The sequence below is a fragment of the Callionymus lyra genome, chromosome 9, assembly GCF_982586985.1.
Source record: "Callionymus lyra chromosome 9, fCalLyr1.hap1.1, whole genome shotgun sequence".
In the NCBI taxonomy this organism is placed as follows: domain Eukaryota; kingdom Metazoa; phylum Chordata; class Actinopteri; order Syngnathiformes; family Callionymidae; genus Callionymus; species Callionymus lyra.
The window spans coordinates 15941432-15952937 of NC_141826.1; the positions used below are offsets into that span (position 1 = coordinate 15941432).

At 35.2% G+C, this 11506-nt stretch overlaps 1 protein-coding gene across 2 annotated transcripts; it reads right to left on the reverse strand.

Annotated features, from left to right (window-relative positions):
• Window positions 1–3273: 3273 nt before the first annotated feature.
• LOC148072004 (uncharacterized) lies at window positions 3274–11051 on the reverse strand. 2 transcript variants are annotated; one of them, XM_087799425.1, is made up of 4 exons: window positions 10547–11051; window positions 9320–9379; window positions 5932–6034; window positions 3274–3837 (listed from the first exon to the last, which is right to left on the reverse strand). In XM_087799425.1, exons 1-4 carry the CDS (start codon window positions 10739–10741, stop codon window positions 3479–3481), a joined length of 717 nt encoding a protein of 238 aa, XP_087655551.1. In that variant the 5' UTR covers window positions 10742–11051; the 3' UTR covers window positions 3274–3478. The 2 variants fall into 2 exon arrangements, with proteins under 2 accessions (XP_087655551.1, XP_087655553.1); XM_087799427.1 differs by lacking the exon at window positions 9320–9379 and having other exon boundaries at window positions 10547–11043.
• Between the last annotated feature and the right edge of the window lie 455 nt (window positions 11052–11506).

Sequence of the window (11506 nt, forward strand, 5' to 3'; positions counted from 1 at the left end):
TTTATCAAGCGTGTGGCGCGCCGTGGATGCGCGCGCACTTAACTATGGGAGCCCAGGATTTTCACTAAAAACAAATCCAGGTTAAGTAAAAATTCGAATTAATCGATAAAATGGATTTATCGCCCAGCCCTTAAGACAGTTTGAGTGAAGATCAGAATTAATTTAAAGATGATCTGTAAATCAAAACTAGATTAGAAGTCGAGACTAAAACCATGGTAAAGCATGACATCAAATGTAGTTGCATGTGAAACTAATTTCATTACTAACAGACTAAAATGGCAACATTTCAATGCTGGATTTTTATTTTTTTAATTTAAAAAAAAAGCATGGACTAACACTCGAAACCTTATTATTATTATTATTATTATTATTATTGAAAAGGACCGTGTATGATCTCATCACAGACAAAGATTTAAAAGGGACATTTTTCAGTTTGAATTTGCAAAGTTTTGGAGTGTTTGTATAGTTAGAACAAACTTTAATACACTTTAAATATAATTGATACAATATTTGAACTCGATTTTTACAGTTTACATAACCTTTTTTGGCATTTTTTTAAAGGTACCAAAAATGGAAAAGCATGATCTGCTAAAAGAAAAGTGCATGAAAATCAGATTCACAGGCTCGTATGAGTTTTATAAAAATAAATAACACCCTTTTTTGACGATATTAATCAAACCAGAATAAATTAAATGAATTAATTTTCTTTTCTGAGCTCATAAAAAATGCCTCAAAGACCTGTGTTTGGAAACACTGACTTATTAAATCACCAACGATCTAGGGATTTTTACTAAGTTATGTTTGAAACTTTAAATAATTTGGTCAAGTTTTGAGAGTTTTGAGAGTTCATGAATTGTATCCTGTTAAAGGAAGGAGCATTTTTGAAAGGATCAAATTAAGTGAAGTAATATTTACCGGGACAAATGTGCCTTTTTAATCAAACAAATACTTATTTTCTTCAGTTTTGATGTTATGTTTCTGTCAAACTCCCAAAAAACTTGACAAAAACTGATGCGTTGAGCAAACGTATTCGAGACATGTTTTTAATGGTATGGTTGCATTTAGCAGCTGCTAATGTGTCGGGAAAATACATTAGTAAAACTCACTGCCGAAGTTTAGCATGTTTTCCTAGACGGGGCCTTCGGGTCATCTTGACCCCGAGATAACACAACAAGAGTTAAGTTGAGATTTTGATTAAATACGTGTTACTGTCAAGTGCTGAAGTTAAGTCTTCGAAAATACCCACATTTTTGCGATTAACCTTGCATGGAAGTTGATGTGGACTTGACTAAAACACACTTTAAGGACTGAAACCAACACCAGAACTACTGAGACCAAAGATTACGAGTTTATCTGAATGCATCGCGCTTTTCTAGCGTCAATGCACTTGATTTCAGTGTGAATGCTAACATGCTACTAGCATAAACATGCATGTTTTTTTTAAGTACTTTAACACTCGTGTAACACTTCGTACGACTGCTTTACTAATGGAGGATTCAAATATGCATCGAGTCCAGAAGAGAAACTGTTTTGCACTCCAGCAGTGGAATGAGAGAAGCGAGTGTCTCTGTTTATCTGCTGTTGAACCACTTTGCTGCCGATTGTATCTGTGTGTTCTTGACAATATCAAGTCGTCATGGCGACGGGATCCAATGTGTAGCTCAAGTATCTAATCTATTTAAAACAATGGCTTATGTGTTTGTTCTCAATAACTGCTGCAGTTTTTTACACTTAATGAAACACACATCAGTTTTTTTCTATTGTCATTCTTATAAAATAATGAGCTGATTATCCACCATTTAATTTTTTTATTAATGTGAAAGACACTTTCATTTTCTCAGGTAGTTCCTGCGACGTCATGTTTTATGTCATTTTTGCTGTTTTCGTTGAAAAACAACAGTTGTGGACCTTTGATTGTATTTTGCACTCGTTCATGTCGATCATCTCATTAATCCTGTGTGACGTCAGTTGTGCGCGTCGGGTGTGTGTAACAGTAGCTGTAGGATTGTGTATCGTCTGTGTTCAATTAAAGCCAAATTAACCCACTAAAGAAAGACTTTGACCTGTTAATCGAGAACTGACATGAAAACTGGGAAAGTTAAATTGCAACACAAAATAAATTAAATAAATATGACTATTTGCATGTTGTTGTTAATAAGATAATATTGTATCTTCACTTAATTAAAATATAAACTGTAAAAGAATGATTGATAAAACTAAAATATGACTTAAAAAAAGAATATATATAACACAACGTGTGTTTGTGTTCCTGTGTACATCACAATTAGACGTAAAATCAAAAGTCTAAAAATATTCTCGTGATCTGTAGTTTGAAGAAAAGGTTTAATCTAATTATGATTCTACTTCGTCGACAAATCCAAACCGACACCCGAATCCACTAAGACAATTAAAGTGTGCAACTGTGCGGGTGTGGGTTTGGACCGCGGCCCACTTGGAAGTCGACCAGGACGGAGATAAATCTGTGACTGAGATCAGGGAAGGATCTTCTTCCTCCGACCTGAAGGGATCAAATGAACGACGCTGTTTGAAGTGACAACTGTTTCACTTTGAGAATCGAGAAGGACAATGGTGATATTTGTCTTTTATATCTTAAGATTTTTTCTCTTATTTTATTCCCATCTCTAGTATTTGTATTTAATTTTATCTTGTAATATTTGTATTTCATTTGGATCTTGTGATATTCGTATTTTATTTTCATCCTGTGATTTGTATTTAATTTTATCTTGTAATATTTGTATTTCATTCGGATCTTGTGATATTCGTATTTTATTTTCATCCTGTGATATTTGTATTTTATTCGCATGTTGTGATATTTGTATTTTTAATCTCATTTTGTGATATTCATGTTATTTCATCTTGTGAAATTCGTATTTTATTTAATTTCAGTATTCATATTTCATTTTATCTTGTGATATTTTTATTTTAATCGTATCTTGTGATATTAGTATTTAATTTCACCTTGTGATATTCGTATATATTTTGGATCTCATCGTATTTACATCGAGATATTTGTATCTTGTGATTTTAACATCTCGTTGTGATATTTGTATCCCTAAATTTAATCTTATCTCAATATGAAAAACCAAAAAATTACATCCATGTCACATCTGGACCCGTTTTTGAATCCAAAATATGTCTTTGTCCACTTTTGGTTACATCCTCGCAAAATTATATTTATTTATTATAAAATCAAACGCTTAGTTCACCATCTCTGGATCAGTTTGCAGAGACAGACGCGTTGCACGAAAAGGGTTAAAAGTTTGATAAAATTGAATTTATTGTCGACAAACCAAGGAGAGACGATACAACATTTGAGCATCAAATATCTCAATAAAAAAATCTTCCCGTTATGAAAGCAAACACGTAAAAGTGATTAAAAATCCCAGAGATAATTTTGACTCCTGTAACATTTGACACATGTAGAAGAACCACCAGTTTCGGGCTCAGCTCCGGACTACTACTCTACTACTTTCCTCTTCTCCACGGCCTTCACGCGGCCCTCCAGGGTGTGGATCCGGCTCTCCACCGCGCACGGCGTGTCGGAGGCGGCGGTGATGAGGTTCAGCGTCACCCAGCCGAGCACCAGGCCGGACAGTCGGACCGCGGTGGTGTCGGCGCTGGCGCTCTGGTCGGCCACGATCAGTCCGAACAGCCACAGGGCGAGCACCGTCTTGATCACCCAGAAGACCTTGCGCACGACGCCGATCAGCAGCCGCAGGACCATGGTCAGCAGCCAGTAGCCGATGAGGGTCAGCAGACCCCACTGGGCCACCGCGGTCACGCCTTCGGGGGTGAAGTGAGGCAGAGACATGGCAACTGTGGAGGAACGTTTCTCGCGTTAGCACATTTGCTTGAATGAAGCTAGTCATACACAACTAAAGAGTCTCTTGTTTTTCACGGTTTATCTGTTAATACATTTAAACATTCAACACAAAAACGATGCTGGAACCAAAAGATAAAGAATAGAGCAATGCTACGATAGCTGCTATGTTGTGCTAATTAGCTCTTACTAATGTAGCTAACTAAAGAAGCTAATGAAGCTAAAAACAGGCCTATTCGCACGGGATGCGAGTAGTATTACCTGAGGACCGCTGGTAATTCGTAATAATTACGGAGAATGCGCACATGTCTGTGATTTGTAATGTAATAATTCCGCCGCAAATTACCAACTGTAATTTTGGTGATAATACTAGTCCCGTGCGAATCTGCATGTCTATGTTTGTAATTCTCAATGCCGCATATACGCCTTCTATACTTCTAGGCTCTCGCCATTGTGTTAATATTTACTTCCGCCGTTTTATTTTGAAGGGGTTGAAAGGGAAGTTGATCGAGTACGTTGTTGTTGGGGGGGTATCTCACATGACCAAAGTAAAGTAGACGTACAGCTACAAACTTAAGTTTCAGCCTTGTTGTTTCTCAGACGAATACACTCGGTTACACCACTGTAACAGACTGTGTCTCTTCTGTAAGAATAATGTTGGGGCAAATTAATGTGCAGGGCAGCGCTCTCGCGCGTTGAGAAACGAAAGAAAATAAACGGTTGTCAACTTTATCTTCTCTAAACGAAGAGCGCTTGGTTACACTAACTTTCTCTTTCAGTAATTGCAATCCTTTTTACATCAGTATCTCTAGGTAATGTCAGTGAAAATTATTATTTTAAAGATATTGCAAATTTACAAAATGCCGAGGTCCTCAGGTAATACTTATCCCGTGCGAATAGGGCTTTAGTGTGCATGTTAAAATAAGGAAATGCTAATAGAAATGAGCTAAAATAAAATAATTAATTATAAATTATATTGTTTAAATAGATTAAAAAGTGAAAGCTTAGCATAGACATGAAGCTAAAGATGCTACTAGTGTAGTAGTTAATGCTACACTCAAGGCTATCATAAGATCAGTTAGTATTTATTAAATATTAAGCTTGTTCTTAAACAATCATTCTTTTGGTATAAGTTACTATTTTAAGAGAGTCACAGGGTTTTAGTTGAGCCTGTAGAAGTGTTAAATTTACTCCCGACTTAACATTTGAAGTTGTTTATCAGGCAATTGTAAAATACCTTAAAAAATTATTTTCTTTCAGAAAAATTGTACATTTCTTTTTATAATCTACTGAAATATTTTTACCACTTCTTAAACAAATGTACATTAAAAAAAAAAAAAATTAACAAACTGTTTATTTGTTTTAAGAGTTTGTACATTTAAGGAAATTGTAAATTAGATGCAGAGTTTTAGACAAAGTTTTTTTAGGCGTTTCAGGCAACATTTCCTGTACATTCATTTCTGAATTTTTTATGAATATATTTATTATTTCATTCGTTTATAAGGTTCTTAAATGATTTTTTGGAAATGTTGGGATTTGTTTTGGGAGTTTAAACTCACTCTACAGTTCTTTGAATAAATTGTAACCTTCAGTTTGTTGTGCACTTCGTGGCCACAATAACAAACAGATAAAAGTCAAAATAATGTCTGACTGTTCAGTTCACTTTGCCTCAAAAATAATACATATATAAATAAGATGGTTTGGTCAATTACTGCCCACAGATGTCTAAAGGTCGTCCTTGGTTAGTTCAATGAGCCCTCGATATAATATAGGTCATGCGGGTCATATTCACAAGTTCAAAAAAAGGCCATATATAGAAATTTCTAACAGTTACATTCTCTGGTTGACACTAAACTGAAAAGCTTTAAATGACATGTGTTCAATCTCTTCATTTCCACTGGTACTTCCTCTCAGTTCTACTTTTTATGACCCGTCATTCAGGTTCTGTTGCAAGCCTGAAGTCGCCCGGAGGGGTGTAACAGTTGGTCATACTTCATTTGCTTTCACTGCCACCGAGAAACAAAGCAGTTCTTTCTGCCTCCGACTGCGGCCCGAGAGAATAAGTGGAGCGTGAACGCAGGAGAACCCACCATCAAAGCCCGTCACCCTCAGGATCTCCGTCACGTAGACGGCGATGACGTTCAGGCCGCTGGCGGCTCCTTCAGCCAGGCATCTTATAACCGTCTCGAAAAACTGGAAAAAAAGGGAACATTTTTACATCACATTTTATTAAAAATTCATTTTTATTTTGTAGAAACTGTGATATTTGCTAAAAACCATCTACAGTAGCTAGATAGTGCATTTATATATACATGTAGCGATTAACATGCACAGTATTCTACAGCTTCTTTAATTCATGTTTCTTTATTTAAAACAATATTATTACTTTACTATAAAATGGAAGTATATTAGGGCCGTCACAATATTTATTGGTTAAATTTAACATATTTAAATGGTGAATTCTTTGTGTTTAATTCAATTATTGCTTTATTGAAAGGTCGAAGTTGTTTTTACTTACTTAAAAATTTCGATCAAGTAGTGTCTGTCAGTGTCGGCTTTTTCTGGTGACACCATTATACCAAAATTTCTACAATGAATTGAAGAAGCTGCGATATTGAATTTGGTAACCTTTCCTTTTTTTAAGTCAGGTTAGGTAGAACTTTATTGAACTTTAAAAAGAAAAAGAAATTGTTTTTTTTTTCCCCCAATTAGCAACAGCAAATACAGCAATTTTTCATAAAAATAAGAACAATAACAAAGAGAAATAAAGAGAAAGAACAAGATGATACAATCCAAGTCGAAAGATAAAGAACATAGAAAAATAACAAAGACAAATAATGGAATTAGAATATCGAACTCTATGTGCAAGTTTTTATCATTTATTTTGAAACTCTTAGAAATTTTGGATCGCGATTTTAAAAAAACAACCAATTTAACCTTTCAATACAGAAATGATTGAAGTCATTATTCAATAAAACAAATTCCACCTTTCAATTTTTAATAGTAAAATTATAATTGAATCATTCAATAAAAACAAATTGACCCTTTCAATACAGAAATATTTTAAATATAAGATTCAACTATGCATTACTCTGATACGCCACACTGTTAGTCTTTATGTTGCTAATGTAGCTGCTACATGCTAAATTAGCTTTACAGCTGAGAAAAGAGTTAAAAATAAGGCTAACTTGTCGATTAAGCTAAAATAGCTTGTATCCTAACAAGGGCTTCAGAGCCATCATCGCTAACCTGAATAAAGTTGCTAATTTAACTCATGAATTCCTATTTTAGATTAGCAATGATGCGCTAACGTTGCTAATAATAGCACCCGGTGTTGTGTTCAGGGTCCCACAGACTCATTGCAGGTACTAGAAGAGTAATAATAACCGTAACGACAGATTTTAGAAGATTCTCAGCAGCAGCTCGAACTCTTGTCGACGCACAAACGCGACTTCTGTCAACAGCTGTGACCTCCACACGACTGCACCCCCCACACAAACACACAAGAACCCAGACACGTCTATATAAAGTCAAGGTCAAGGATAGGTCACTAAATGTCTTATCTAAACACCTGTTGCTGTACACACCAGGGTAGAACACACACTGAACACATTTGTACATTCAAGGTTTTACGAAGTTAAAAACATATTTTGTGTTACCATGACGTAGTCTCTAATGGGTTTCGGGGTTTCGGGTCGGAACAGGTTTCCGGCCCATCCAACTGGGTCACTTTCCCAGAGAGACATGGAAGAGTCGCACGATAAACTTTGGATTTCCTGACTTATTACCAACGAACAAAGTCGTCCGAGCTTAGAAACAAAGAGCCCGATCGATGACATCGTCGTGATGTTTGTATCGACTCACTTTGATGTCTGAGTTTCTAATAAATGACTTGTTTAACTCAGAATTTAAATGTTCCAATACTGTAAATTAAGGATTGAGAAAACAAAAAACTAAATTGAAATTATCCATTTAACGCCTGTAGCATATTAGCATGCTAAAGCTAAATTCCTATAAGGCTACAACAAGTAAGTTAAAATGTGTTGAAAACTTATTTTAAAATATGATTCCTTTTTTTATGAATTTCACTTTGCATTAATACTTACATATAAAGTTATATTTATTATTATCAAATGTTTCTTTATTAAAAATCCATTTTAAAAACAGCATTTTACATGTTAATCAGTAGAGTAATAAAGAACGAGTATTTTGTTCAGTTTGTTGTTGTGCGTTTACCATTTAAAACAAACAGAACTCAAATTATATTATATATATATATATATATATATATACACATAGATACATACATACATACACATCTATATAGATTTGTTGGCGTAACAAAAACTGACAGTTATTTGTTGTTTGCTTCTCATTTATAGTTAAACAAAATGCATGTTTATTTGAATAAAACATGTGTAAATATTACCTTAAAACTTGTTTTAATTAAATACAAATTACTTACATCAACATGTTGATTTTGGCTTGGAAAAACTCAGTGTGTTTATGTTTAAAAAAAAAGCTACTTTTCAGAAATTCTGAAAGTACACAACATTGATGGGTTTTGTGAAAGTATCTTTCACTTGGTTAAAATACAAGTTTAGTAAAATACTACTGGGAGTCATACTTTGATCTGCCAAAGAAAACCTAATCCAAAGTATTGATACTAAAAATGTTGTATCCGGACACTAATTTTCAAAAGTATCGATTCAATCCAAAGAGTAATCCTTTATTTTATTTATTTATTTTTCACACTACCTCGGACCTAATATTTTCACCACAGTTGCAGTCTTTATGTATAAATATTTAAAGTATTCTTCTGTTAAAGGGTATTATTTGCATTTTTTCTTGTTAATGAAAGAATTTCCTTTACATTTGGGGGTCTTTCATTTTACCAGTATCAAAGATGATGTTGAGTATCGGATATTTTCCTGAGTATCGATGTTGAAAATTTAGTATCATAACAGAAGGTCAAAGGTCATGATCAGTAGTAAACTAACATAGTCCTCACTGGCGTTTACGCTTTAAATCTGATATTATGAAAAAGTGCAATATTAATGGTATGATTAATACTAATTTCCAACTCGTTTTTGTGGCGCATAAGAATTTGAAAATAAAATTAACAGCAAATATTTCACCAAACTATAAACGAAGAATTGAAAGATTCCTTATCTTCTTACTTTTAGCCAGTAAGTTACCTTTAATTTGTCCGAAAAACTTGACTTTTCTCCAGCACTAATGAGGCTATTGAAGCTCCATCTTTTTTCAAGTTGCTTTTGTACAAATTGATTCTGTAGTTTCAGGTTTGAAGTTGCCTTCTTATAGTCAACCTTCTTCTGGCTTTGATCTGATGCTAACACAGTTAAAAAATACGTGATTCATGACCATCAACAAAGGATCTCAACCTGAAGAAACATGCAGACACACAACACATGACCATCATGCTCGCTCTCACAGGAGGAGGAACATGGTTCTTACCATGGCCACGGAGTAGACGTTCTCCTGACCAAGCATTGAGTCTAGAAACAACACTGCACGCTGGGAGAGGGAAAGAGTGGAGTGTGATGGAAGGAAGAGGGTATAAGACGAGATGAAGATGAGGAGGAGGAGGAGGAGGAGGAGGAGGAGGAGGAGGAGGAGGAGGAGGAGGAGGAGGAGGAGGAGGGGGATCAGGAGGAAGATTAACAAGTCCAGAGGAATGTGTGTGAAGGGTGAGGAGGAACGTTGAAGGTGAAGAGAGTTAAAGTTAGTTCATCAGATTCAGTTCAGGAATCGATCAAGAAGTTAGAAAAGAGGTGAAGAAAGACGGTGATGTCAGTCGTTTAATATAGACCTTGAAAATTAGCTTGAATCATTTTCACAAGTTAATCCACAAATGTTATTATTACAAATGTTTTTAGATATTAATGTATTTACTTGTTGAACTTACAATTTAAACATATTATTTATAAACCCGTGTGTCAATCCAGCCTTAATCTTATATGTGCTTACACAACACATTTGTGTGAGTGCACTGAAAATAACTATTGTTTTTTGTTTCATGTATTTATCTTGAAACATACATTTTAAATTGTTTCTATTTATAAAAAAAGAAACATTTGTATTCACGTGGCAACTTATTTGCACATTTGTTAACACATATTCCCATTTCTTGCATTGATATTTACTTAACAAATGTATCTAATAAAATGTATTTACAATTCTAATATTTGTTCAGTCGTTTTCGATATTTTCCATTCAAAACCCCATTTATTGGGAAGAAAAGTATTTTTGACATATTTTATTTATTTTCCAATTGATCTGACATAAATGCAACGTTTTATTACTTTTATAATAATAAAACTGTTTCTAATTCATGAATGCATTTATCCATCGTATTGTCTTCATTTATTTTGAATAATCCGTAAATGTATCCACCGACGTCCATTTTAAATATTTGGGTGTATCTTGGTTTCATTTGACAAATATGTATTAATAAAATAAAATGTTTTTATTCATGTATTATGTACACGAAACGTGTTTTTTCCCCCAAACAAGGGTTTACATATAATATTTTTTTATTTTTTTTAATTTATCGATTTATCGATTAATCGTCGTCCATTACTTAATATATCAATAAAATCTTTCATTGTTACGTTTATCGGTTAAATTGAATAAATGGCTGGATCTTCACAGTCTTTTAAAAAACCTTCCTGGTCTCGGTACCTCAGCGGTGGATCGGATCACTCCGGTCCCCAGCAGCGACTCGGCGAACCGCTGGACCTCCTGGCAGGTCCCGACCACCACCGTGCGGAGGGTGACCGGCGCCGAGCTCTTCTCCGCCGGCGGAGCATTCTTGTCGGCGGAGGTCAGTGCGAGCGACAGCACGACGGAGGCGGCGAGGAGAAGAAGCCGAGCCATGATGCTACATCCACCGCGCCCAGAGCCACAAGAAGAAGCTCCTCGAGATCCCGCGAGAACTCAAGAGGAATCACAGCCGGTCGAGCGAGATGCGTTCAATGACCTGCTTGGATTCTATTGGTAGAGCAAAAAATAAAATAAAAATAGAATTATATCTATTATTTCCCAATCTTGTGTTTGAAAAGCTTCTCATTCCAGCTGAGCTCCTTCATCGAGCGTGAAAAGACGTCAAGTTAGAGCAAAAAGGATTAAGTTGCATAATCTTGGTACAAAAATAAATTAAAAAAATGGTGCATTCAAGCTACTGGTTGACACTCCCCTCCCAGGATTGGACCGAGTTTAGCGTCGCTGACAGAACCGGTTCTGGTTCCGAGGTGAGGTGAGGGGAAGAGGAGGAGGAGGAGGAGGAGGAGAAGGAGGAGGAGGATGGAGACAGATTTACACGCTGGGACTCGCGGTTTCATTTCCAGACCAAAGTCCTTGCCACGACTATGAAGTCATCGCAGTGTTTATACGCCATTTCAAAAAAAAAATTGACACCTAAAAAAATATTATTTTATTAACTCTAAATTTAACTTTAAGTTCCTACAGGCTTTTTTTGGGTGAATATGTTTTGCTCCCTTGAAAAAAATAGAGTAAATACTTTGATTTATATTTTCAAGAAACATCTTAAGACGTTTTTATTGGTTCACGCTTTTCCTTGATTTTCTGGAACTCCTGTTGTGTTATCAGTTTTATCTTGATCTTTAAAGTATATACTTTATT

Coding starts and splice junctions, on each gene's coding strand:
- LOC148072004 (XM_087799425.1), bottom strand. CDS start 10,741: ATGGCTCGGCTTCTTCTCCTCGCCGCCTCCGTCGTGCTGTCGCTCGCA. Junction 9,380..10,546: donor TGATCCGATCCACCGCTGAG/GTACCGAGACCA, acceptor TCCCTCTCCCAG/CGTGCAGTGTTGTTTCTAGA. Junction 6,035..9,319: donor ACGTCTACTCCGTGGCCATG/GTAAGAACCATG, acceptor CTTTTTTTCCAG/TTTTTCGAGACGGTTATAAG.